The sequence below is a fragment of the Cryptomeria japonica genome, chromosome 9 (assembly GCF_030272615.1).
Source record: "Cryptomeria japonica chromosome 9, Sugi_1.0, whole genome shotgun sequence".
Lineage (NCBI taxonomy): Eukaryota > Viridiplantae > Streptophyta > Pinopsida > Cupressales > Cupressaceae > Cryptomeria > Cryptomeria japonica.
Window position 1 is genome coordinate 539,171,537 of NC_081413.1, and position 23,874 is coordinate 539,195,410.

Here is a 23,874-nt window from a genome sequence, read left to right on the forward strand (position 1 = left end):
GCATTTGACAGTTTTTTATGCGACAGAAAACATGTGACCATGAGCAAATGGATTTGAGTTGTCCAAAAATGAGAGAGGTTTTTATATTCATGCACCACACGACCCCATAGGTTCATATGGTTCATCCATATGTGCCACGGGCTCTGAGATAGATGACATGAAGAAAAATTGTGATTCTGGGATAACTACAGTCTTTGAGGCGATGACATACATCCTCAAGAGTGTCAAAATTGACACTATGACATTTTGGATGATATACTTGAGTTGACTTTAATTCCTTCAAATTAGTTTTGTTCGTCATCAAATGGTACAGGCTACGATTGAATAAAAATGATCCTAATAGAATTGTTATTGAACATGATAATGGTTTTACAATGGTTAATACAAGGCTGTTTGAACCAGTTGGGGATGAGCCCTATGTTCTTCCAAGCCAATGTGAGCAAGTATTTTACTCAAAGGTTCCACATAAACTAGGTTGGTCATTTGTTGTTAGACATGATCCAAGAGGAAGGTCGATCAAGTATAATATGATGGAATAAGAAGATACTGAAGAAGTAGAAGATGATGTAGATGATGATCACTATTGACAGTTACTCATTGATGATGAAGAAGAAGAAGCTGATGATGATGATGATGGTGATGGTGATGGTGATAGTGATGGTGATGGTGATGGTGATGGTGGTGGTGGTGATGGTGATGGTGATGGTGATGGTGATGGTGATGGTGATGGTGATGATGGTGATGATGATGATGAAGATGATGATGGTGGTGGTGGTGGTGATGATGATGATGATGATGATGATGATGATGATGATGACCATGATGATCATGATGATGAGGTGGATGAAGAAGAAGATTAATGACATGAATGAAATGTATGAGGTATGCGATTGGTATATTATCTATTTAATATTGATTTATTAATAGAAATTTATTTCACCTATATGGTTACATAATTAATTCATTATGTTTTATAATTCTAATACCATTACATAATTAATTCATGATGCACCTTTTAATGTTTTTAATTCATGGTCGACCTCTAGCAGGTCCTAATTGTAGAACAATGTCACCCCAAGGAGATGGAGATAGGGAGAGTGACTATTAATGTGACATTTTTTAAACTTTATGTTTATTTATAGAATTTTGTATGTTTATTAGCTATATGATGGATTACATGTTTATGATGATACATGTGACATTTTTTGAACTTTGTGTTTATTTATAGAATGTGGATTGTTTATTACCTATGTGATGGATGGTGATTTATGATACATATGTGATGTATTACATGTTTATGATGACACATATGTGATGCTTATGATACATATGTATTTATTGTTTACCAATTTATAAATGTAATGCTTATGATGCTCAATTGATGGTGCTGATTTCATGTATATATTTTGTGTGACATTATCACCCTTGGTGGAAATAGGTAATTGACTACAGACATCATCAACCCTTTCATTGAGGATGATGCATAGTCTACATAAAGTAAAGGTAAGGAATTAAAAAATTTACAATGATTATGATGACATCAGATTTTTTTTTGAATACTCTTCTTCTCTACAAAGTTCATGTTGTTCATGTTGTGTACTATTTAATTTTTAGTATACGTATCATGTAATTTTTATCTATCATAAGATAATTGAATTACATGTGCAGGAACATGAACTCCTTTGACGAGGATCCCGCATAGTCTCATGGATAGACATGTATAAGCTAATACACCCTATAGAAATAGTTTATTTTAAAAAAATTACTAGGAAAACAAACTTCCTCAGTTCTTCAAACCTCGAAATTAGTAGCAAATCTAATACAGTTATCAACACTTGAGGCCCTAGTTGGACTTATTCAATTTTTAATCTTAAAGTCAACTTCATGGCCAACTTCTTCATCAAAATCACCCTCATAATTTGCAAAATATCTCTCATGACCAACTAACTCTCTCATTTGATGGAGTGCAAGTACCACCAAATAGGTATTTGTTAGATGTGTCTTCCTCGAGTGAGGGAAATGTAGGAATAGTCGATGAAAGTGAGACATGTAGTAGGTCTAAAATAGGGAGATCAACTAGAGGTCAAAAGATCAGAAGAATGTGCAATAAATGCATGGAATTTTTCCTTGCTCAAGGGGGTCATGTTCTTATGATGATGAGACCAAAGGCGACATCGAGGTGCCCTTGATGTACAAACATCTAGAGAAACAATGGGTGCCCAAGGAACTTCCTCCAATAAACACCGATTTTTGTGTTAACGAGAGGATATATCGCATAGCACCTTCGTCGTTACATGGTTTGGGCCTATATTCCATGGACGATATAAAGGTCTATTACAACAAAGTTTCTGAATTGATGGAGTATGTCAGACCTTGTTACAATTACAAAAGTTGGATGCAGATTGTTCGATATAAAAAAGTATGCGTAGGTATGCATTGTCAACAAATTATATACAACAAAAAGACAATGATCAAAGTAAATGAGTGGCTATATAAATTGATGGAAGGCCAAAAGCAATAGGGAATATTGCAGGTTTTATAAAGAGCATGTGACTTGGGTCAACTAATAAGCAACCCAATTGCATATTTGAGGTACGTGAGGAAAATCATGTATTCGTATGTACAATAAAATCAATAAGTGTAGGGGAAGAGCTGCTAATCGATTATAATTTGAGTCATATAGATACAAACAAAGTTACTATCATGGGGGTGGTATGTACTATATACCATTTAAATTAACCAACCTCCAATTAATGACTCCAATATACCATTTTATTATTAAGTTTTTTTGCTAAGTCTATTGGTTTCATTTCGCTAATGTTTTTATTTTTTTTCTTTGTCACAGGGCGACATGGATCTATCACATAGCACATATAGGGATGTAGGTCATGACACTTCTACCAAGCAGGTAAGCCTCATTGTAATTGTACAAATTAGATAGAAGAAAACTGTTACATTATTATGTTCTTTTCTTAAGTGTTTTGGGGTAATTTTGATAGTGTTAATAATATTCTTGTCATAGATGGATGTTTAGGGAAAGGAAAAGGGATCTGCAGTACATCAACACCTCTATAGGGATGTGGACTCAACAGTATTATGCAATGATGACATCACATCAACCAAAAACCCTATAGAAATGATGAAAATGTCTATTAGAAAAATTAATAGAGAGATTCTTGTTTTGACATCCATGAGCCATCAGATCGATGAAATAAAAGGGAGGGTGCAACATTTGCTGCAGACAATACAAAACTTGCAAGTAAGCAATATTGAAATCTTTAATTATAAAAAAAGTTCAATAATGGTTATATTTTATTCTCTTTTATGTCATTAACTAAAATATGTACGTGTTGTTTTTACAGGATTTTATGCATCCTCATCAACTTGGTGGCCATGATCAGGGTATTGCATGTAGTTCAGGTGTAGACGATTTTCTTGGCTTATCACTTCCTTGGCTTATGATATTGAGTACCCAAAACACATTATACTTGATACTGTCAATGTTCATAATAAAGGTTCATCCTTGTTTACAATTCTTGTAGTTTTTATATATTTAATGTTTTATATATTTAATGTATTATTCTTCAGGTGTTGTCAGTGTTCCTATGAAAATGTTGCCTCCTCAAAGGTGAGCCCCACCTATATTGCCAACTATAATATCGACAACATACAGCATCCAGACATCCTCTATTGCACGTCATGTTGGCCCGCCCACTGTTGGTAGATCCTTCTTTTTCTCTATCTTCTGTTATGTGTTTATTTCCCTTCAAGCGTTCTTTCTTGGGGGAATTTCATAGTGGATTCATTTTTTGTAGTAGGAGATGCACATGAGGATGTGCTAGAGGAGACTACTACTGATAACATACCATCATTTCCTGGATCTTCTCATATTTCTAGTACAGGAACGTTGCAGGCCACATTGGTAGTGAGCGATGAAGAATTGATTCCCTTAAAGATACAGAAGGTTCCAGGTACTTTAAAATTATTATTATATATAGTGTAATTGTAATTTACTTACTGATCACTTGTTTTGGACTAATGATCCCATAGATTTTTTGTAGGAAATGATATTTTTTATAAGAATATTAATGTCATTGCATTGCAGATATTTGGGCCCACCATATGTAAAAGGTGGAACATCATATGTGAACTAACCCATTCCACTATTTTGATTTCATATCATTGCTAGAATAGTTTTCCTTTGATCCATTTCTTGAACCATAATAAAGGTAGCTTTAGTTCATTTATGAATCTAACAGTTTTGTTTTTGCTTTAAAAGATGGAATGACCAAGAAAAAAGGTTAAAAGATGAATTGACAAACCATATGGTTGATTTGTTTGAAAATGACACATTCGACAAAACCAAGCTCCTTGAAAAAGCTGGCACGTATCTAAAGTATGTGAGGGACCAATACAGGAGCTAGTTAGAGAAGAACATAAAGTACGAGCGTCCCCCCATGATTCCAAAGAGGGAGTGGAAGGACTTGATTTTGGATGCCAAGGAGAGAATTGAAAGGAAAAAAAGGAAATACACCAATAGTCACCAAAACAAGGTATGGGATACTATTAAGAATGTAATTATGTACTAATTAATTACTCTTTATATTTATATAATCTAACATATTTTAAAATTTTCATAGACTGAGTGGCACGTCAAAGGCAACCAAGGAAAGACAAGAAAAGCACGGGCAACACAAACTCGGCTCTGGTGGTTATATGAAACTTGTCGCAAGAATTGTAAGTATTAGTAAATGAAATATCTTATAAAAATATTTATAAATTGCAAATGATTTTTTTTTTTTATCAAACAATGCAAGCAAAAATGCAAGGCTTTGAATTCAATAGAGTGCCCACAGAAGATGACAAGAGAATTGCCTACCAGAAAGGCTATACAGCAATGGCTGAACGACTACGAGAATTGACCGGGTAAACACAAGATTCTAGTGCATCTGTCACATAGGTAAATAAGCTAAATGAAAATTGTTTCAAATTGAATACTTTACCAATAATCTAATTGATGTTGAGTTCCAACATAAAGTGACTATATTTGTTTTAAATAAGCAAGCAATGATAACAATGCACATGACATTAGAATGCAGCCTATTGATTGTGAAACATGACCTGCACATGAAGGTCCAGATGTGCATCCCAGTAGTGGAGGTATTCATTTGTGATTCAAATTTATTTATGTAATTATTAATACAATTAAACATCTTAAATTGTAATTAGTGTAGTAATTAATGTAACCTTTTTTGTTAATATTTTAGACCATGTAGTCAGTGGTGACCAAGTGGAGCATGATCCAAGTACACAACATCAAGGACGTGATGTTCCCCAATTAGGTAAAGAGGACCACTATTATTCCTTCAAAAAATTTAATTGCAATTGGTGTTTAGCATTAATGTAACCTTTAGTATTTCAACTCCAGAGGATCTAGAGGGTGTTCAACATGTTGAGGTGGAGGCTAGACAAAATAATGTGGCCCCATTAGGTAAAGAGCACCACAGTTATGTTCTTTAAATTAATGAAATACTTGTAACAATAATAATTTTTTTTTGAATTTAACCCATTTCTTTGTTATTGTAGAGGACCCCCCTTCACTTTAGTGTCCTCGTCCTCAGTTTAGGAATAGGCATACATTGAGATCACCAGTAGAGGGAAGAACAATTGAAGAGGGGGGAAATGATGAAGAACACGATGCTCCACTTATTCTTTACACAACTTCAAATAAAAAACAAAAAAAGAAATGATTTTAATCTACATTATTTGATAATGACTGATTTTTTATGTGTTAACGAATGTAATTATGTGCTAGTGAATGGTTATGAATGATACGTGTTAATTAATATTGATGAATGTTGCATGTTAGGGTAAGTGCAGGAAGTTGTGCCCACTTAATGTGGAAGTTTTACACTTTAAAAAAAAGTGGAAATTGGGCGAAGCGCATAGGAGGTGAAATGGGATCTTGATTAGCCACGAGATCCCAAGCCAAAAGAACTTAATGGGATCTTGTGACCTTTGGGATCCCAAGCCTAAACCTCGAAATGTGATCTCGTTTCAATTTTTTTTTTTTTCAAAATGGGACCTAGTTCATTTTTTCTAAGTGGGATCCCGATTTGAGTGTCTAGCCAGCCATCACCAAGCCTTATAAGTATGACGTCTGCTATTTTTCTCAAGAAGTTTTAGTTTTTAGTATTTTTTTTTCAATTTTCCATAGTTTAAATTAGTTTCTTAGTTTTAAAATTAATTTTTTTGTTTAAAAATTAGTCTTTTAATTGATTATGAAAATAGTTTTTTTTGAATTGATTAGAATAGGTTTTTTTTTAAAATGTTAATCTAGGTAAAATTAATGATTAAGAATTTGTTTTTGGAAAATTCCTTTTTTTTGTTGATTCAATGAAAATGAAAATGTTGAAAACAAAAACTAAAACCAAAATCAAAATGAAAACCAAAATTATAACAAAAACAAAAACCAAAATGTACAAAAACAAAAATGTACAAAAACCAAAACCAAAACCAAAATGTATAAAAACTAAAACCAAAACCTTGAAATGAAAATGCAAATGTTGAAAAGACCAATTTATCAAAACCAAAATGAAATAATCTACCCCTTTTAAGACATAATAGATATAAGAGGTAGAGGTTCCATTACATGTCATAAGACCCGTTAAGACATGTAATAGATCCTCTTAAGGGGTCTCATGAAATAATTTAGCACCTATTATGACCTAATAGGTGGACTAAATTATGTCATAATAGGTCCTAAATTATGTCATAATAGGACCTATTATGACATAATTTAGGACTTAAATATTAATATAATTAATAGTTGAACGTTGGTTAAATAAAAAAATAAATATCAAATATTCATTTAATTAAGTGGATAGAAATGGGTGTCTATCTATATATATATATATCTATATATAATAAAGAAATTGAAAGGAACTCTATATTCATACTTTGATTTGATAATCCCCTGATTTGATGTGTGCTTGAGCTATATTGTAGATACTTAATTTTGCTCCATGACAGTGAATACAAGATGTATTAAGCTAAAATGGAATGCTTGAGATGGATGTGAAAAATAGTGAGTAAACAATTTTGCATTACGAGGGTATGAAAATTAAAGTGGATGGATGTTGGAAGGAAAATGAGGGGTTTAAATAGGCTTGAATGAGAGATGGAGAGGCATGAGGAGGAGACATGTGTCATTGAGAAGGGTATGTGTAATGGATGAGAATGACATCCGTCCTTGAGAAGGACATGTGTCATTGGAAGGAATGGCATGTGTCCTTGAGGACACATGCCTATTTTGGAATGAGACATCCAAATTGGAAGGTTCTACTCCAAAAGAGATTTCAAAAGAGAGATATTCCCATATTTTAGGATATTTGAGATATTTTCCCAAATTTTAGGAAATTTGAGATATTTTGGGAATGTGCACACATATGGTGAGGGTAAAGGAATAGGGTTGACTAAAACCCTTGGTTAGCTAGACAGGTTAGGTCAAAGGAAGAGTTAGATGGGGGGTTAAGATTAGGAGACATGTGGGGGAATCGAATTAATTAATTAATTCAATGAGAGAACTTGAGAGGAAAAGGTCAACATTAATTAAATAATCAAATTGTAAAATTTGACATATTTAATAGAAGAAGGGTCAAATTCAATTAATTAATTGATTTTAACTACCAATTAATTAATCAAAAGCAGAGACCATAGCATAATCAATAGAATTGATTAGCTAGAGGTAAGAGAAACCAATTAATTAAATAATGTGTAATTATTTAATTAAAGGTGCTTGAGATAATTGGATTTAATTAATTAAATTAATCAAATTTAGGTGCCTACACTTTACCGTCTTTGTAGTGGTGCTAGTATAGCTCATCAGTGCGAAGATAGTAAGACACCAACAACTTGAAGAACAAAAAGGTAGAGAGAAGGACAAGAAAATGACTCAATATGTGAGAACGATGCTCAAAAAGATAATTGAAGGAAGAAATAGAAAGAAAAGTAATCCCAAAGGGATTGAGACAGTGAAAAATAGGGCTTTGAAAATTCCTATATTAGCAAATTTGGAAAATCACTGTTCACTTTTATTGTGCATGAGAGAGAATTTAGAGAAATTTAGAGCCCTCTTTCATTTACCTCACGTAATTGGGAGCTTTGAGAGCATTAGATGAAATGGCATCTAGGGAGATCCTGAGGCATCACATGGACATGGTGGCGAGTGTCAGGTAGAACCGATGACCCAATTGTGAGGTCTGTCTCAAAACATTTGAGCTTTGGTTTATTTTTTATGCATTTATTAGCATTTAATATTGTTAAAACAATAATCCCATTAGTTTGTGAACTGTGGGATTGCATGCTAAAGTGACGGGAACATGTTCCTACCGCTTATGCACAAGAGCGTGATTGGGTAGGGTTAGGTTAAAAATAAGTAGAAATGAGATCGTGATCTTGCAAAAGCAAGCTCACCAAAGGTGATAAAAGGAATGTAATCCCACTATTATTAGGCTGGTGAGATCATAATCTTGCCACCAAAAAAGGGAATTGGAAAGAATAATAGATGAGGGAGTTGTGAGATCGTAATCCCACACTAGTGAGTTTATGGAGAATAATAGTGGGATTGTGATCCCTCTATCTAAGGACTAGTGGGATTGCAATAGTGCTATCCAGGAAGAAGTAGACTACCACAGATGACAAAATTGAAGGAAAATAGAGGAAAAAAGAAGGATTAGGAAAACAAGAGGAAATAGGATAGATAGAAGAAATGACTCTAACATGATGGTTTTCTTGGGTGCGGTGGAGTGTAGACATCTTGGTGAGCCAAGAGAGGCACTTAGTGGTTCTAAGGGTAGTTGATGGATTGAGACTTGTAGAGTGGGCTCATATTGATGCAATTGGTTTGGGTCATTTGGTGTGCATGCCTCATATTAGATCTCATTTGACCATGTTGACTACAGCATCAGAGAGATGGAGGAGCGACACTGCCACTTTCCACCGGCCGCCTAGGGAGATTACTATTATTGGCGAGGACATATATTGCATTTTGAGATTGCCAATTAGAGGAGTTTTGGTGATCGTAGAGAAAGCATCCCCAGATGATGCTATGTAGAGATTGGTTGGGAGAGGGGTACATTTATGCCACAGGAAGTTATCATTAGATTAGGCTCTACAACATGCATCACTTGATTGACATATTTACTTTTTTGTATGTGTATTGGTTAGCAGCTTCATTTTGTTGGATAGAGGAAGGAAATCAGTTGTACTCAATATGATACAGATATGCATCGATGATGTATATGGTAGTCGATCGATGGCTTGGGGCACACTCATTTTGACTGAGATATATAGAGAGCTCCATCAGATTTGTTACCATGGAGGTCGTAGTTTTGGTTATGTGACTTTGCTTCAGGTATGGGCATTGGAGCATTTTGTAGTGACTTGACCAATAAGGCGGGCAGATAGGGTAGTAGACCTACTTGTTGTATATAATTATAGAGATGGATTGCATTATGAGGAGACTAAGGATGCTGATTATTGGAGAGCCTTTTTTGATAGGTTAGATGTAGCTCATATTACATGGTGACCATATATGGCATTAGTAGGTTGGCCAGAGGATCCTCGCCACATTCCTTATGTTATTACACCTATGTACATTATCAATAAGAGGGAGCATGTGATAGATTGATAAAGACCTGAGAGGATCCAACGATAGTTTGGTTTTCTATAAGACGTTCCTGAGGTGCCTCATAGATTTAGGAGGATCATGAGAGGGAAATTTGTAGAGTGGGGGGCACTTTTAGAGGATAGGAAAACTCTTATTGATGAGTGGACAAGATTGGTGCCCACAACATGGGGTCCAAGGGAATAAGTAGCAGATCTAGGGGTTACTAATGCCTATATAACATAGGTCCATTATTGTCGAGAGAGAAGGATTGGATCCACTAGGGAGAAGGAGGAGATAAGCACAAGCGAGAGGAAATAAATTAGATGCATATAAACCAGCCAAGGGCAAAGTAGAGGCAATAACTATGACAGTTTTAAGATGGGCTTAGGGGAGACTGACCGCACTGGCTATGCTAGCTAGGAGACAAAGGAGGGTTAGAAGAGGAGACATGACAAGGGGATAGGAGGAAGGAGGTGAGAGGGTAGGGAGAGGGACAACAGGGACTTAGGAGATGGATGTTGATGCCCTAACATCTACACCAAGACCCACATAGGGACATAGACTACGAAGGAGAATGCTGAGACAAGTGCGACCTCACATGCAAAAGAGGGATGAGAGAGGAGAGGGCTCAGTTGTACCTCCAAATATGGCTACACGAATCCAATCCCTATAGGAAGTAGTGGTTAGGGTGGAGGAGAGGCTTCAGATAGTTACCACTGAGAGATAGCCTAAATAAAATTATGGACCACTCCTTATGAAAAAATTGTTAGTCCTAATTTATAAGATAGATAAAGATAGAAAGATCTTGAAATATTTTTTTTTTGAACTGTTCAATATGTTTAAAGAAGGGAAACAAGACTAGAAAATGAAAAATAAATTTTCCATTTGAAACAAAAATATTAAACTTAATCATACAATATTTCTCTAAATAAATCTCTAACACAACCATAATTATAAGTTTTGACTAGGAATTACAATTTATGAACAAAAATCTCAAGCTAATTCAAGACAGGGCTAGGGATAGGCCAATTAAGTATTTCTTCTACCTTACTTGGATCCATCTTTAAATATCCATGAGAAATAACAAAACCAAGGTATACAAGCTTTGTTTTCAAAAACTCACATTTTTCAAGGTTAATCTTGAGTTGAGCCTCCTTCAACTTCTTCAAAACCATCTCCATATGCTTGAGGTGTTCCTCCTTGGACCTACTGAAGATCAAAGTGTCATCAAGATACACAATAAAAAATCTACCAATAAACTCAACTAAGACTTCATTCATGAGCCTTTGGAAGGTACTAGGTGCATTGTTGAGGCCAAATGGCATCACCAACCACTCATATAGGTCTGCATTGGTTCTAAAGGCTTTCTTCCATTTATCTCTAGGTCTGATTCTTATCTGATGATAACCAGACTTCAAGTCCACCTTTTTGAAGTAGCTTGCACCTCCTAGATTGTCCAATAGGTCCTCAATCCTTGGCATGGGAAACTGGTACCTTATAGTAATCTTATTGATTTCTCTAGAATTTGTGCACATTCTCCATTTGTCTCCCTTTTTAGGCACTAACACAGTAAGAACAACACATGGAATCAAACTCTTCTTGATAAACCCTTTGTCCAAGAGTTCTTGTACTTGTTTGGCGATCTCTTCATTTTGACTAGGTGCCATTTTATAGGCAGCTTTGTTTGGCAGATTGGCCCTTGGTAATAAGTCTATTTGATGGTTCACATCTCTCATTGGAGGCAAAGAATTAGGCATGTCATCCCCTATCACTTCTGCACATTGTTTGAGTAGACCTTGCACCTCTTGAGGTACTTCACTCATTGGATTTGCCTTAGCTTCATCTCTAGGCTTCAACACTATAGCATGGCCTTGATGACCTTCTTGTTTCAACACTTTGATAAACTCCTTACCTCTCATCAGCATCACACTTGAGCCTATTTGGTTTTCTTCCTTTGGATCAGGTAGTGGATCCATTTGGTACTTATTCCCATTCTTGGTGATAAGATAGTTTCTCTTTTCTCCATCATGAGTAGCTCTCACATTATATTTCCATGGATGGCGCAACAAAAAATGACAAGCATCCATAGGCAATATGTCACACACTAATCTATCCTTATACTCACCAATTTCAAAATCCACCCATGGTTGTTCATCAACCAAGGCATGTTGACCCCGGTTGAGCCATGATACCTTGTAAGGAGTGAGATGAGGTAATCCTTTCACTTTGAGTTTGTCCACCATTTCAAATGAGACAATATTATTAGTGGAACCTGAATCTACAATCACCTTACAAATCTTCCCATGTGACCTACAAGTGGTCTTAAACAAACTTTTCCTCTATGGTGGCTCTTGCTGTTGGGGTATCTTGAGCATTGTTCTCCTCATCATTAAGTTTTCTCCATCTATCACTAGCCCTTCCTTATTTATTGAATAAGTTACACTCTAAGTATCCTCCTCTTGCAACAATTGAGTTCTTATTTCCCCCATGTATAAGCTTGTTGAGCTTGAGGCTTTTCCCGGGCACTTACTCATGGTATGCCCAACTTGATTGCAATGATAAAACCTACTAGTGAAGACTGTGTTTCCCCCTTCCTGAGTTTCCAAACCTACCCCTAAAATTACTCCTTCCTCTATAGGATCCTCTAAATGCTCCTCTCTGAGAGTCCCCACTACCTTCTTGGCCTTACTTCTCTTCATTTCTTGGTGATTGCTTCCTTCTACCAAAACCTCCTCTAGGTCTGAAATTATTACCTCCCCTATGTTTCTGCTTTTGTTCACTCCTCCTTTTGATCTTCTCTTCTACCCTTAGGGCCAATTGAAAACACTTATCGATAGTTTCTGGTGTGAGTATAATTATCTCATCTTGTATGTTCTATCTAAGGCCATTCATGTACCCAGCCAACTTCTCCACTTCATTCTCATGCTTCCTAGCCCTCAAACTGGGTTTGTGGAATTCCTCAGTGTATACATTGACATCTAACTCCCTTTGTTTTAGATTTTGCAATCTCTTATGAATTTGAACCTCATAATCCCCTAGAAGGAATTGTGCCTTAAGTCTGATCTTCATACACTTCCATGAGGTTATCTTCTTCTTGCCTTCTTCTATCTTTTCTTCTTGCATCATATTCCACCAAACTAATGTTGATTCTCTCAATCTTGATTTGGCCACATTTACTCTTTTCTCTTCTGCTACCTCTTTGTAATCAAAATGATTATTGAGAGCCTCTATCCAATCTAGCAACTCTTCTCCATTGAGGTTTCCTCCATAGGTAGGTAATCCATCCAAGTTGTCTTTGGAAATGGATTTGACTGCATCCAAGAATAGTTTTTGGTCTTGAGGAATGGATACTGCTATTGGTTCCTCTCCATCTTCCACTTCTTCATCAGTCTCATCACCCCATTATGTCTTAACCTTCCCCTTCTCCTTCTTAACCTATCTGGTTCCTCTACTTCCTTCTGCATCCTTCAATCCTTCTATCATCTCTACCACCAACTGCCAGATGGCTTCTAGAGTCATTGCCTTTGGAGGCATTGAAATTGCTTCTGATTCTTCACAATCTGACATACACCAAATATTTCAAAGAATGGCTTTGATACCACTCTAATGGAAAGAGTATTGGAGCTTGGTTCAATACACCTTCTTGAGTGACCTGTCCTACTCAACCCTTCAACTACTCAAGTCCATCCGTTGGCACTTAGTAGGTGTTATGCTAATCAGACCTCCAATGTTTGAACCTCTTTGGCTTGCCTCCTAGGTATAGCCAATGTTTTTTGGACAATCAACTCCACCCCCCTGAGGTTGCCACCTCAATCTCACACACTTCACTCCAGGGCTCCAACCACTCCTGCAAGGATCTCAACACACTACCACTTCTAATGGGTTCACAATGCTTCTACCAGGTGTCTTTAAATAATTTTGAGGCTTTTGGGTCATAAAACCTATCGCTTGGGCTTCCTACCCTTCCTAGGTCTTAGTTTGTAAAATTACCAAAAAAGGCTAGAAATAAATCATGGATTCAAGTACCCTTTTGGAAGTTACAGACAATACTGGAAAAGTGCATTTGGGTTATCTGTACAAGTGGGGTTTCCAATTCTGCACTATTTTGAAGGGTTTAGGCCTCATCGGGTGACTTGGCAAGATGGGTCTAAAAATCTTCACCAATCAAGACTCCTGCTCAAAACAATTTGGTAATATTCAAGGGAACTCAGAGGGATTTCCATTCATGTGTCACTTGTTCCTGCACCAATCCCCATGTGCTCATAAATCACACTTTTCTTGTTGTCCTAACTCACCTACTCCCAATGGTGAGCCTAGGGCTTCATTGTTTCTCCTCCTCATGGACCTGAAAAACCAAAAATCCTATCCTAAATCTATGTACAAACCCTAACCTAGCATTCTTAATTATTTCAACAGGTGCCATCAAAGATTGCCTAGTTTAGAGCCATTTTCTTGCTCTTAAACCCTACTTGCAAGGGTTTTGCACCTAGTTGCAAAGAATGAAAGAAATCTCTACAACCTAGGTCAATCAAACCTACAAATCAAACTTAATGAAGACAAATACACTGAACACTCATGAACTACAATGAGTTTACACCATCTAGTCTGTACTGGACTTTACAAGCAATGAAAATAAGTTTGTTTCACAATCCAAAAACTTGCTCTTGCATTTCCAATCTGCCAACCCACACAATGAAGTGAATTTGGGATTTTATGCTCTTGTTTCAATTGGTTCAACCAACTTTTAATGCCTTAAACCAAAAATGCAACTTTTTCAAGGAATTGCAAAATGTTGCTCAACAACTTTTTACATCTTTTGGCTCCAAAATGCACTTTTGCATTCTAATGCATTTTAAGATTCCTGAAGGTCCTCAAACACCCTATAAGACCTAAACACAACATAATTGACCCTTAATACATGAATATAATCATCTGGAGTACTTTACATGTGAACTACCTAAGCATCTCACTTCTCAAGTTGTCAGCATCCTAAACACAATTGACTCAAACCAAAACTTGGACACCTCAATCATGGATCTACTGAGTCCTAAATGGTTGGTCCATTATTACATCACAAAGATAACTCAATAACTTGAAAGAAAACAAAAATTTCATACTTGGAGTGTTAGGTGCCTTGCACCAAATTGTCTCCCTCTCCGTGGAGTCATTATGACCAATTCTACTTCTATATCCTTCTTTTAGTTTCTTCAAGTTGCCTAGCTGATGGTTGGTTTACAGGAGCCAAATGATAGATGAATGGCGGCTGGTCACCTTCAAGGTACTTTATTTGTAGCTACTCTTGACTTACTCCTTGGCCTAGTTTGCAAACTCTAGAGAATCTTGGTGATATAGAGAGGCTATAGGATCCCTCAAATATTTGTGAACCTTCCTGACCTTATCACTACTTTGATCTTATCAAAGTGCTTTGAAATTGTTTTAATAAAGTTATTGCTCTTGTGATCTGTCAATGACTGTTGTTCATGATGATACTGTGTTAAATGTTCAATGAATTTTGTTCCATTTGCAATTTGTCCATGTTTAAGTATTTCAATTTGGTATATTATACTTAAACATCATTTAATAACTAACATTTCAAGTTCTTTCTAAGTAGTTATAAGAAGATTTCTGTACTTGCGACATCATTTTTCTTAGTTTGGGAGGCCCCAAATGAGCTTCCACCTTCACGTGATTGGCCCTGTTAAGTAGAGAATATTAAACTATTCTTGAAAGAAACAGAAGCTCAATAAGGTAACACACTTTTAAATATTTCATTATGCTCCACTATTAATCATATTGATCCTAAGCATCTTGTTTATAGGTTACATATTTAGTGTTGCAGGTTGTGAACATGCTTTTATGAGACAGTTCCCCATTACAAGTGAATGCATGCCTCATTGGTTTTGTGAGTTTATTTTGTTCTAGAATAGACATACTTTCTCTATTCATTCCTTAATATTTGTTCATTTTGGTTTAGAATAGACACAATGCCTCATTTTGTTCATTCATTGTTCATTTTGAGTTTATTTTGGGTCAAATTTGAAGAAAGAGCATGCATAAAAGGAGGTGGAATTGCTAGAAATTGACTGTTAAACTAAGTTACTGATTCTTCATGAAAACCCTTGGATCTTGATTCTGATTCGGCTTGGGTCCTGGTCCGAGCCTGATTCCCTTTGGATTCCTCCAAGGTCCTTCTTAGGTGGTTGGGTCCTCAGTAATTATTCATCATCTGCTATGCCTAATTTTGGGGCAAATTAATAAAGTAGTGATGGCTGCAAAGTGTACAATTTAAATTTCTATCTCATATACGTTGCAACCTTTTGTAAGGGGTGTGATCTAATCCAAACTACTACTCAAATTGAAATTGACATAAATACACAACCTATCATCATTTGTGCAATCTGATCTTTATTTCTATTTTTGTTGATTTCTTCATACTGTCATAAGGATGTGAAACTGCTATTAGTGATTTGTTATTGGTAAACTGGTTATCAAATTGATTAGTAATCAGCTCTAAGATCTTACAATAGTTATAGTGGCATTATTTATTACTAGATTTTTCCATCCTACTATCTTGATGACTAGATCTAGTATTGTCAATATTTTTTTGAGGGTTTCGGGACCTAATTGAGCATCATTAATCAAATCAGTTTCTGCATCTATGCAATTCACTATATGAGTGTTTACTTTGATTTCATTTCAGTCTGTCATAAACTAAATAAATTCAAGATTACATTTTCTCTCGGCTTCTTTTATATCATTGGAGTAGATTTTATGTCATATATATGTGTGTGTGTGTGTGTGTGTGTGTGTGTGTGTGTGTGTGTGTGTGTGTGTGTGTGTGTGTGTGTGTGTGTGTGCGGATGTACCCATACCCATACCCAAGGATTTTTTTTTGTGCCGATTTCATGAATTCATACCCGATTCCATATCCGTATGCATACCCGAATTAGTAACTTAGTTGTTAAATTATCTAAAAGTCATCTTGTCTCATGTATGACCTATGAGGGTATTCTAACTGATGTAGAACTAATGAAATTATCCTCAAAACTCCACCTTTTCAGGCCTCAAACTGATGATGAACTTAGAAATCCACATTTTCTCTAAAAAATAATGCCTCAATTGATGAATCTAAGAACTTGCATTCTAACTTGAAGTTCACTTAACTGAAACTCCCACCCTTTAGTCATTTCCATGTGCATGTTTATGGTAGTCCAATCTACTAAAAAATACTATCATGACTGCACTTTCATTTCTCATAGAAGGTGATCATATCTCCATGTTGCATTGGCTAATCTCAAACTTAATGTCATGTGCCTTTGTATTTAGACCCTGATTTCTATCACAATCCTTATTCTTCACTCCTCATTACTGGTCTGCAACACTATATCACCATTTTACTGATCCTCTATGCATGCCTTATGACTATTACATCTTTGAATGCCTTTAAGTTCTTTTTTTTCTTTGATATGAAAACATTGTCAATCCTAATTTCTAATATAGAATAAGGATAGAAAGATCCCGTAATATAATTTTTTTAGAAGTGTTCAATATGTTTAAAGAAGGCCAACAAGACTAGAAAATGAAAAAGAAATGTTTCTTTTGAAACAAAATACTTAAACTTAATCATACAATATTTCTCTAAATAAATCTCTAACGCAACCATAATTATAAGTTTTGACCAAGAATTCCAATTTATGAACAAAAATCTCCAGCCGATTCAAGACATGCGTATGTTTTGGAAATATAATTTGTTTTTGAATTTCAAATCAACAATTCAAGACATGTGATAGTACAACATAAAATTTTAATAAATAACTAAAAATAACATATGTAATTAGATAGACATGGAAATGTAGTACTAGCATTAATATATGTATTATGCTAAAAATATTTATGGTAAATTGTTTTTAGTTAGTGTAGCGTCATAAATTGTACTCGCTTACAATTTCATCCTCCCCTAGGCCTTAGTTTGTGCTTCAGCTTTTGATACCTAATTACAATGCTAATTTTGCTTACACCGCATTCCAAACTCACATTTTCATTACCTTTCTATCTCCCCTCTCATTCTCAAGTCTTAATTTGCAGGACTGAGGCATTGGGCGCCCTGATCCCAAATCAATACTGGGGTGTCCCATGCCTCGGTCCTCATAATCAAGCCCTAAATTGGGGCCTCACAATGGTCATATTTGATTTGAGTAGGAAATTTGATCTCATGTCATCTTGTTCCAGAAATTTAGATTTTTTTCGAACTTGAGGATAAAAGGAGGTCTACGCCTCTCATTTGAAACCTAAATTCTTCAAGAGAAAAAATTATGATCCTAATTCAATTCAAGTGATCAAGAAATTAGTCATTCATCAAGCTTTGAAGCAGAAGTGAAGTCAAGTTCAAGTTTATGATCACTATTTTATGAAGACATCCTACATGAAACCCTAAAACCTTGGTGTGAAGGTCAAACAAAACTTCATCAAGGTATACATTGTTGTTTCAAGGATTTTATTTAAATATAAAATGTTATATTTTTTTCTTATTCAAGAATGATAGATAGTTATTTTATTTTTATTGGATCATATCACTTTTAGGATTACTCAGCATAAATCTTTTTATATTTTCTACTCAAATATCACATTCTTAGTTAGTCATTAAAATTCTTATACAAACTCTAAACTCTACTAATCAACTTTTTTTGGACTAATCAACTGTTTTTGGATTAGATTGTGTGTGAATTTTTTGCAATTTGTGATCCATCATTAGGATGAAAATAGAAAGCATGCATAAGTGAAAAATGTCTAAGAAACAGACCATAGTTGCTAAAAAGAGGGAGGGAGGAGGCACAAAGATCAAGGAAGGATGACAAGACCAATAACATTGAAAGAGGAGAAGCTAGAGAATATAACAAAAATAAAAACTAAAAACTAAAAACAAACCAAAATAAAAACCAAGGAAGAGACAAAGAGAATATCCAAAGGAAATTAAAAAAATAAAAGAAAAAACAACCAAGAAGCCAAGAGGAATGAAGAATACACACTAAAATATACACAAAGCAATTAAATAAATATATATTTATATATTCACACACACACATATAACAACATCAACAAAACATAAAACAAAATCAATTAAGGGAAAATATAACAAAAAGAAAACAACAACAAAAAATAAATAAATAAATATATATGTATGTATGAAACAACTTCAACTAAACATAAAATAAAACCAATTAAGAGAAAACAAACAAACAAACAAACAAACATGGTTTTGTTTTATATTTAGTATATATCTTTGTTGTTGTCGTTTGTTTTTTTTTGTTATATTTTCTATTAATTGCTTTTGTTTTATGTTTTACTGATGTTTATATATATGTTTACACACACACAGATATATATATATATATATATATATATATATATATATATATATATATATATATATATATATATATATATATATATATATTTGTTTTTTGTAGTTTTTTAGTGTCTTCTTCATTCTTCTTGGTTTTTTGGTTGTTTTTTCTTTTATTTTTTTCATTTTCTTTGGATATTCCCTTTACTCTTCCTTGGCAAGATGATCTTTGTGCCTCCTCGCTCCCTCTTTTTAGCAACCATAGTTTGCTTCTTGGACATTTTTCACTTTGCATGTCATCTATTTTCATCCTAAAAATAGATCACAAATGTGATCTGAATCATTGATCTACAAAAAATTCACACAATCTAATCTAGAAACAATCAATTAATATCTCATGAACAGTGGAAAATTAATTTCTATTTCTAAACTCTACTTAAATATTGATTAAATATTACACTCTTCATCTATATATAACCCTATAGAATTCATAGCTCTCACAGAGTTTCTGAGATGGCAAGTATAGCAGAGCATTATGTTCACAACCTCACTCAAGTGCCTCGGGAGTTTCTTGTTCAAGGCAAAGAGAGGCCCTTGTTTCAACATGGTGTGTTTCAGGAGCTGCCCTTGGTTGACATGAGTGAGCCTCCAGAGCAAATAATCCAGAAAATTTCTACCGCTTGTCAGGAATGGGGATTCTTCCAGGTGATATACATAATCAATACCAGTTGGGTTTACTCAACAAATTTTGAGCTATAAATTGCTTAGTTTAATATTCATGTGTATTGATTGCAGGTGGTGAATCATGGTATTCCTCTAGATGTGGTGGAGAATACAAGGAAAGTAGCAAGAGCTTCTTTGAGCTTCCAGTAGAAGAAAAATTGAAATGGGCTCGAGATGAAGGGAAAACAGATCAGATTGCTGGTTATGGACGTACAGAGGGCTTCAGAGGGCAGCATACTGATTGGATGGATTCGCTCTATGCCTTCCTTGGTCCTGATTCACTCAAAGCTCCCCATCTGTGGCCCTCAACTCCCACAAACTATAGGTTAGGCAATAGTTTAAACTAACAATTCATGATGGTATTGAAGATTTTAAGATTTTCACAGTTAGACATGATAATATGTATTTAGATATTAGTGGGTAGTATATTTTTTTTTAAAGTTTGAAACTTTTCAATATCATATTTATAGAAATTATAATTCTAATTGATCATCAATCAGACTTAAACACCATACTTTAAGTTTTAATTTATTTAGGTGACTCCTCTCACCCAGTACTTTATCCCTCCCATCAATTATATCCTCTGCCCACACTATCTATAACCCAGTCTAATAGATCGAATGGTGACTATGAAGTCAAGCCATATTCAGTTGTCTGATGGAGCCCTACACTCAACTATAGATATGGCAGTCACTAAGCATCGATGCTGGCAGGGATGAATGAAATCAATCATTTGAAATTGCATTCATAAGTGAATCCTATTGATAAAATTTAGTATAATTTCAGACAAAGCTTACAATATATCATTTAAGCCAAATCTTGATAAACAGATATCCATGTAAACAACTCACTTTACTTTGCTACTTTGCTCTTTTGGTTTTGATTTGTAGAGAAACAATAGAAGAGCTTGGAAATGAATCTAACAAGCTTATGATGCATTTGCTGAGTATAATATCGGAAGATTTGGGGATGCTCACTGAGGGTCTGGGCAAGGAATTTGCAGGTTACAATCCAGATAAGGTGCTGGGCACTCATGCACGCACAGACCATGGTGCATTCACTATACTTGTTCAAGATCATTTGTGTGATGGATTACAAGTTCAGAAAAAAAGTGGAGGTTGGATCTCCGTTGCTCCTTTTCCTGGAGCTCTTGTTATCAATCTGGGCGAGTCCCTTGAGGTGAGTGTGAGTTAATTTTTATTTTTTTTAAATGCTCCGAGTTGATTGTACTGTAAGTTATGAATTTGAAGGAGAGTGATGATTGAATACATTTGTGATGTTGTAGAAAGTGAGTAGAGGTAAGTACAGAATTGCTCTGCATAGAGGAGTGGTGACAAACAAAACTACAGCCATGACACTTGTGCTTCACTTGGATCCTCCGCTCACTCTTCCTTCTAATTAAGCCTACTCTCAGCTATATATCACACCATCTTGCAATAGAATATCTCTACGTATATGCAAGGAGTTTATGTTATGCCCAAATATCTATATATTTTCTGCAAATAGGTTTGAATATAGATAATTAGCAGTTGGAAATTGTGTGGTTTAGTAGTAATACCATTTGGTTTGTTCCAACATAGATTATCAGAGTTTTGTACTCTAGTGTATGCTTTATGTGCAAGAGCTATATTATTAATTTATAAAAACTTAATTGCTTCAAGATGCTTCTATGGTGGCTACAAAATTTCAGTGATTTTTTTTAGTGAAAAATATATAATAATTCAAAAAAATCAGACACAAAATCATTTTGCTAAATTATTCTATTATACTCCACAAAATTTGGATTGTTGTTCCATACACAGTGAAACTATTGCAAGGAAAGATATAAAGGTTTTATTATAGAGAATTTTCTACTAGTTGGGAATTTATTATAAAAGTGGTTAATCAAAAGGTCAATGACACACACTAAAGTGTGAAATTTTATGGTCAAATTGTTCAACTTTGTTTTAGATATTAGAAGGTTAAGTATTTAAAATTATAAAGAATGGAGTATTGAAAATTAATATTATTTTCTAACTTTTTTTAAGGATTTAGTTCAATCTTATATTACATCTATCGAGATGCTGATAAATTTTATTTGTTTGTTAAAACTATAGAGAAACATTTACCTTGATTAAATTGTATAGTTTTTTGAAGTGATTGTTCATATTGAATCAAACTAAAAAAAACATGGAAAGCTTGAAAAACTAAAAAAATTACATGATAAACATCCAACACACAATAAAATTGATTTGTTGATTCAAGTTTGAATACTAAATTGAATGACAGAGGATTGTTTTTTATTACATTTCTCGATTTAAAATGCCTAAAAAGACTACTGTGTTAAGTGGTTTCAATTCCACTTACATTAATTTTTTTAGAGATGTTAGCAAATAGACAAAAAATCTCAAGCTAAATTTGATATTGTCTATGGCCTTCTTATCTAGCATGAATGTCAACTTGTAAAGGAAAAAAGCATTTCCATAATTATAAGAGAACATGTTACTCCTTTTAGAAAGAAACACAATCTTCTAAATGATCAAAATATAAGAATTTTTGTCATCACAATTACCCAAATGATCTTAGAGATTATTCTTTATCTAGTATAAGTAACAACAAGACTCAAAATAAAAGATCCATTTAGTTTATTTTATGTATATAAAATGATTTCAATGTATATGAATATAAGAGAAGAAATCAAAGAAAAAAATTGTTAAACATATTATGTTACTTCTTGAAGTAAGAAGAGGACAACATTTTTGTTGAAGATGGTCATGAACTCTAAAAGCTAATAGGAGGTTGAAGGTCCCATAAAAGAAGGATTCTCATCCCTAATTAGCTTGTAGTGGTCCAAAGATTGGATGCATTTCTTTAGAGGGAGTGTGGGTGAGAGAATTTGCATTTCCTATTAAAATTTTTGCAAAGGGCTAAATATATATTAATTCAAAGATTCAAAGAGAATGCATAAATATTTCTAGATAGTCATAGCTATCACAACAAGAAAAACAAGTAGGATCCAAAAAGGACTCAAAAAATCAACAAGTCTGAAAGCTCATGAACCCATGAAAAACTAAGAAAAATAACAATGATTAGCCCACACCATTATGAAGAAGATGTAAGAATTGGATAACTTGCTCAGTAGAAAGAGAATCCCAATCCAACCATTCCATTTATTGGGAGCATTTAAAGCCCATTTAGCAAGAAAATCAGCAACAACATTCCATTCCCAAGGAATATGAACAAAAATATTGAATTAAAGTGTTGAGATAAATCATGAGTTTGAGCATAAAAGAAGCCAAATGCCACAAAGAAATTGCAGAATGCTAATTATTCAAAAGAGAGGCTACAATCAAACAGTCTATCTCACAAATAACATGCTTCCAACCTAATTACCAAGCTTTATTCAAAGCCACAAGAAGGGCACAAGCTCCCATTTGATTATTAGTCCCAACTCCAATAGCTATAGAAAAAATGAACTGCACAAAACAAAAACTATTAGGACCAACATTGCCAATCCTAGCTGGTCCATGATTACCCGAGAGGAACTATCAGTGTTAATTTAAAAAACATCATTGTTTAGAGGTTCCCAATGACCATCTCTATGAATATTATGTTAAGAAGGTTGTTTATAAGGATGAGTGCAATATATAGAACTAGAAGAACCAAGCAAATTACCTAAATCCAAATGTTGGATGACCAAAAGATCAATAGGAGCAAGAGTTTGATCAAAAGTGCATTTTACAACAAGAGTCTCTTGAACTAAAGAAATAATTTTATGCCAAACATATTCAATGAGATTATAATATCCTTGGATTCTCCTCTTAATTTATAGGGCGAGGGTGGTTTTTTCATGATTTATTAGTGAGTCGTTTTATACTTCTAAAAATCTCATTAAGGAAAAGTGTGACTACTTGACATGTGGCTACAAAATTGGACACTAATTGTGGATCCACCTAAGAGTTGTGTATATAAGGGATGAATGCGACAATGGTAGTTATTGCTAGGTAATAATAGATCTATCTCATATTGCATGTGGAACACGTGGTCAAAGGTGTGCTACTAGATGAACTTTAGCTTAATCATGTCAATAAGAGACAATGCTTTTTAGACTATGTTAGTTGACTTGAAATAGATAATTAAATGTATATGACTTGTAAAT

At 34.4% G+C, this 23,874-nt stretch overlaps 1 protein-coding gene across 1 annotated transcript; it reads left to right on the forward strand.

The window, feature by feature from the left end:
• Positions 1 to 19,526: 19,526 nt before the first annotated feature.
• On the forward strand, positions 19,527 to 20,083 carry LOC131038821 (flavonol synthase/flavanone 3-hydroxylase-like). Its single transcript, XM_057971379.2, has 2 exons — positions 19,527 to 19,695; positions 19,809 to 20,083. The coding sequence occupies exons 1-2, from the start codon at positions 19,527 to 19,529 to the stop codon at positions 20,081 to 20,083; spliced, it is 444 nt and encodes a 147-aa protein (XP_057827362.2).
• The last annotated feature ends 3,791 nt before the right edge of the window (positions 20,084 to 23,874 follow it).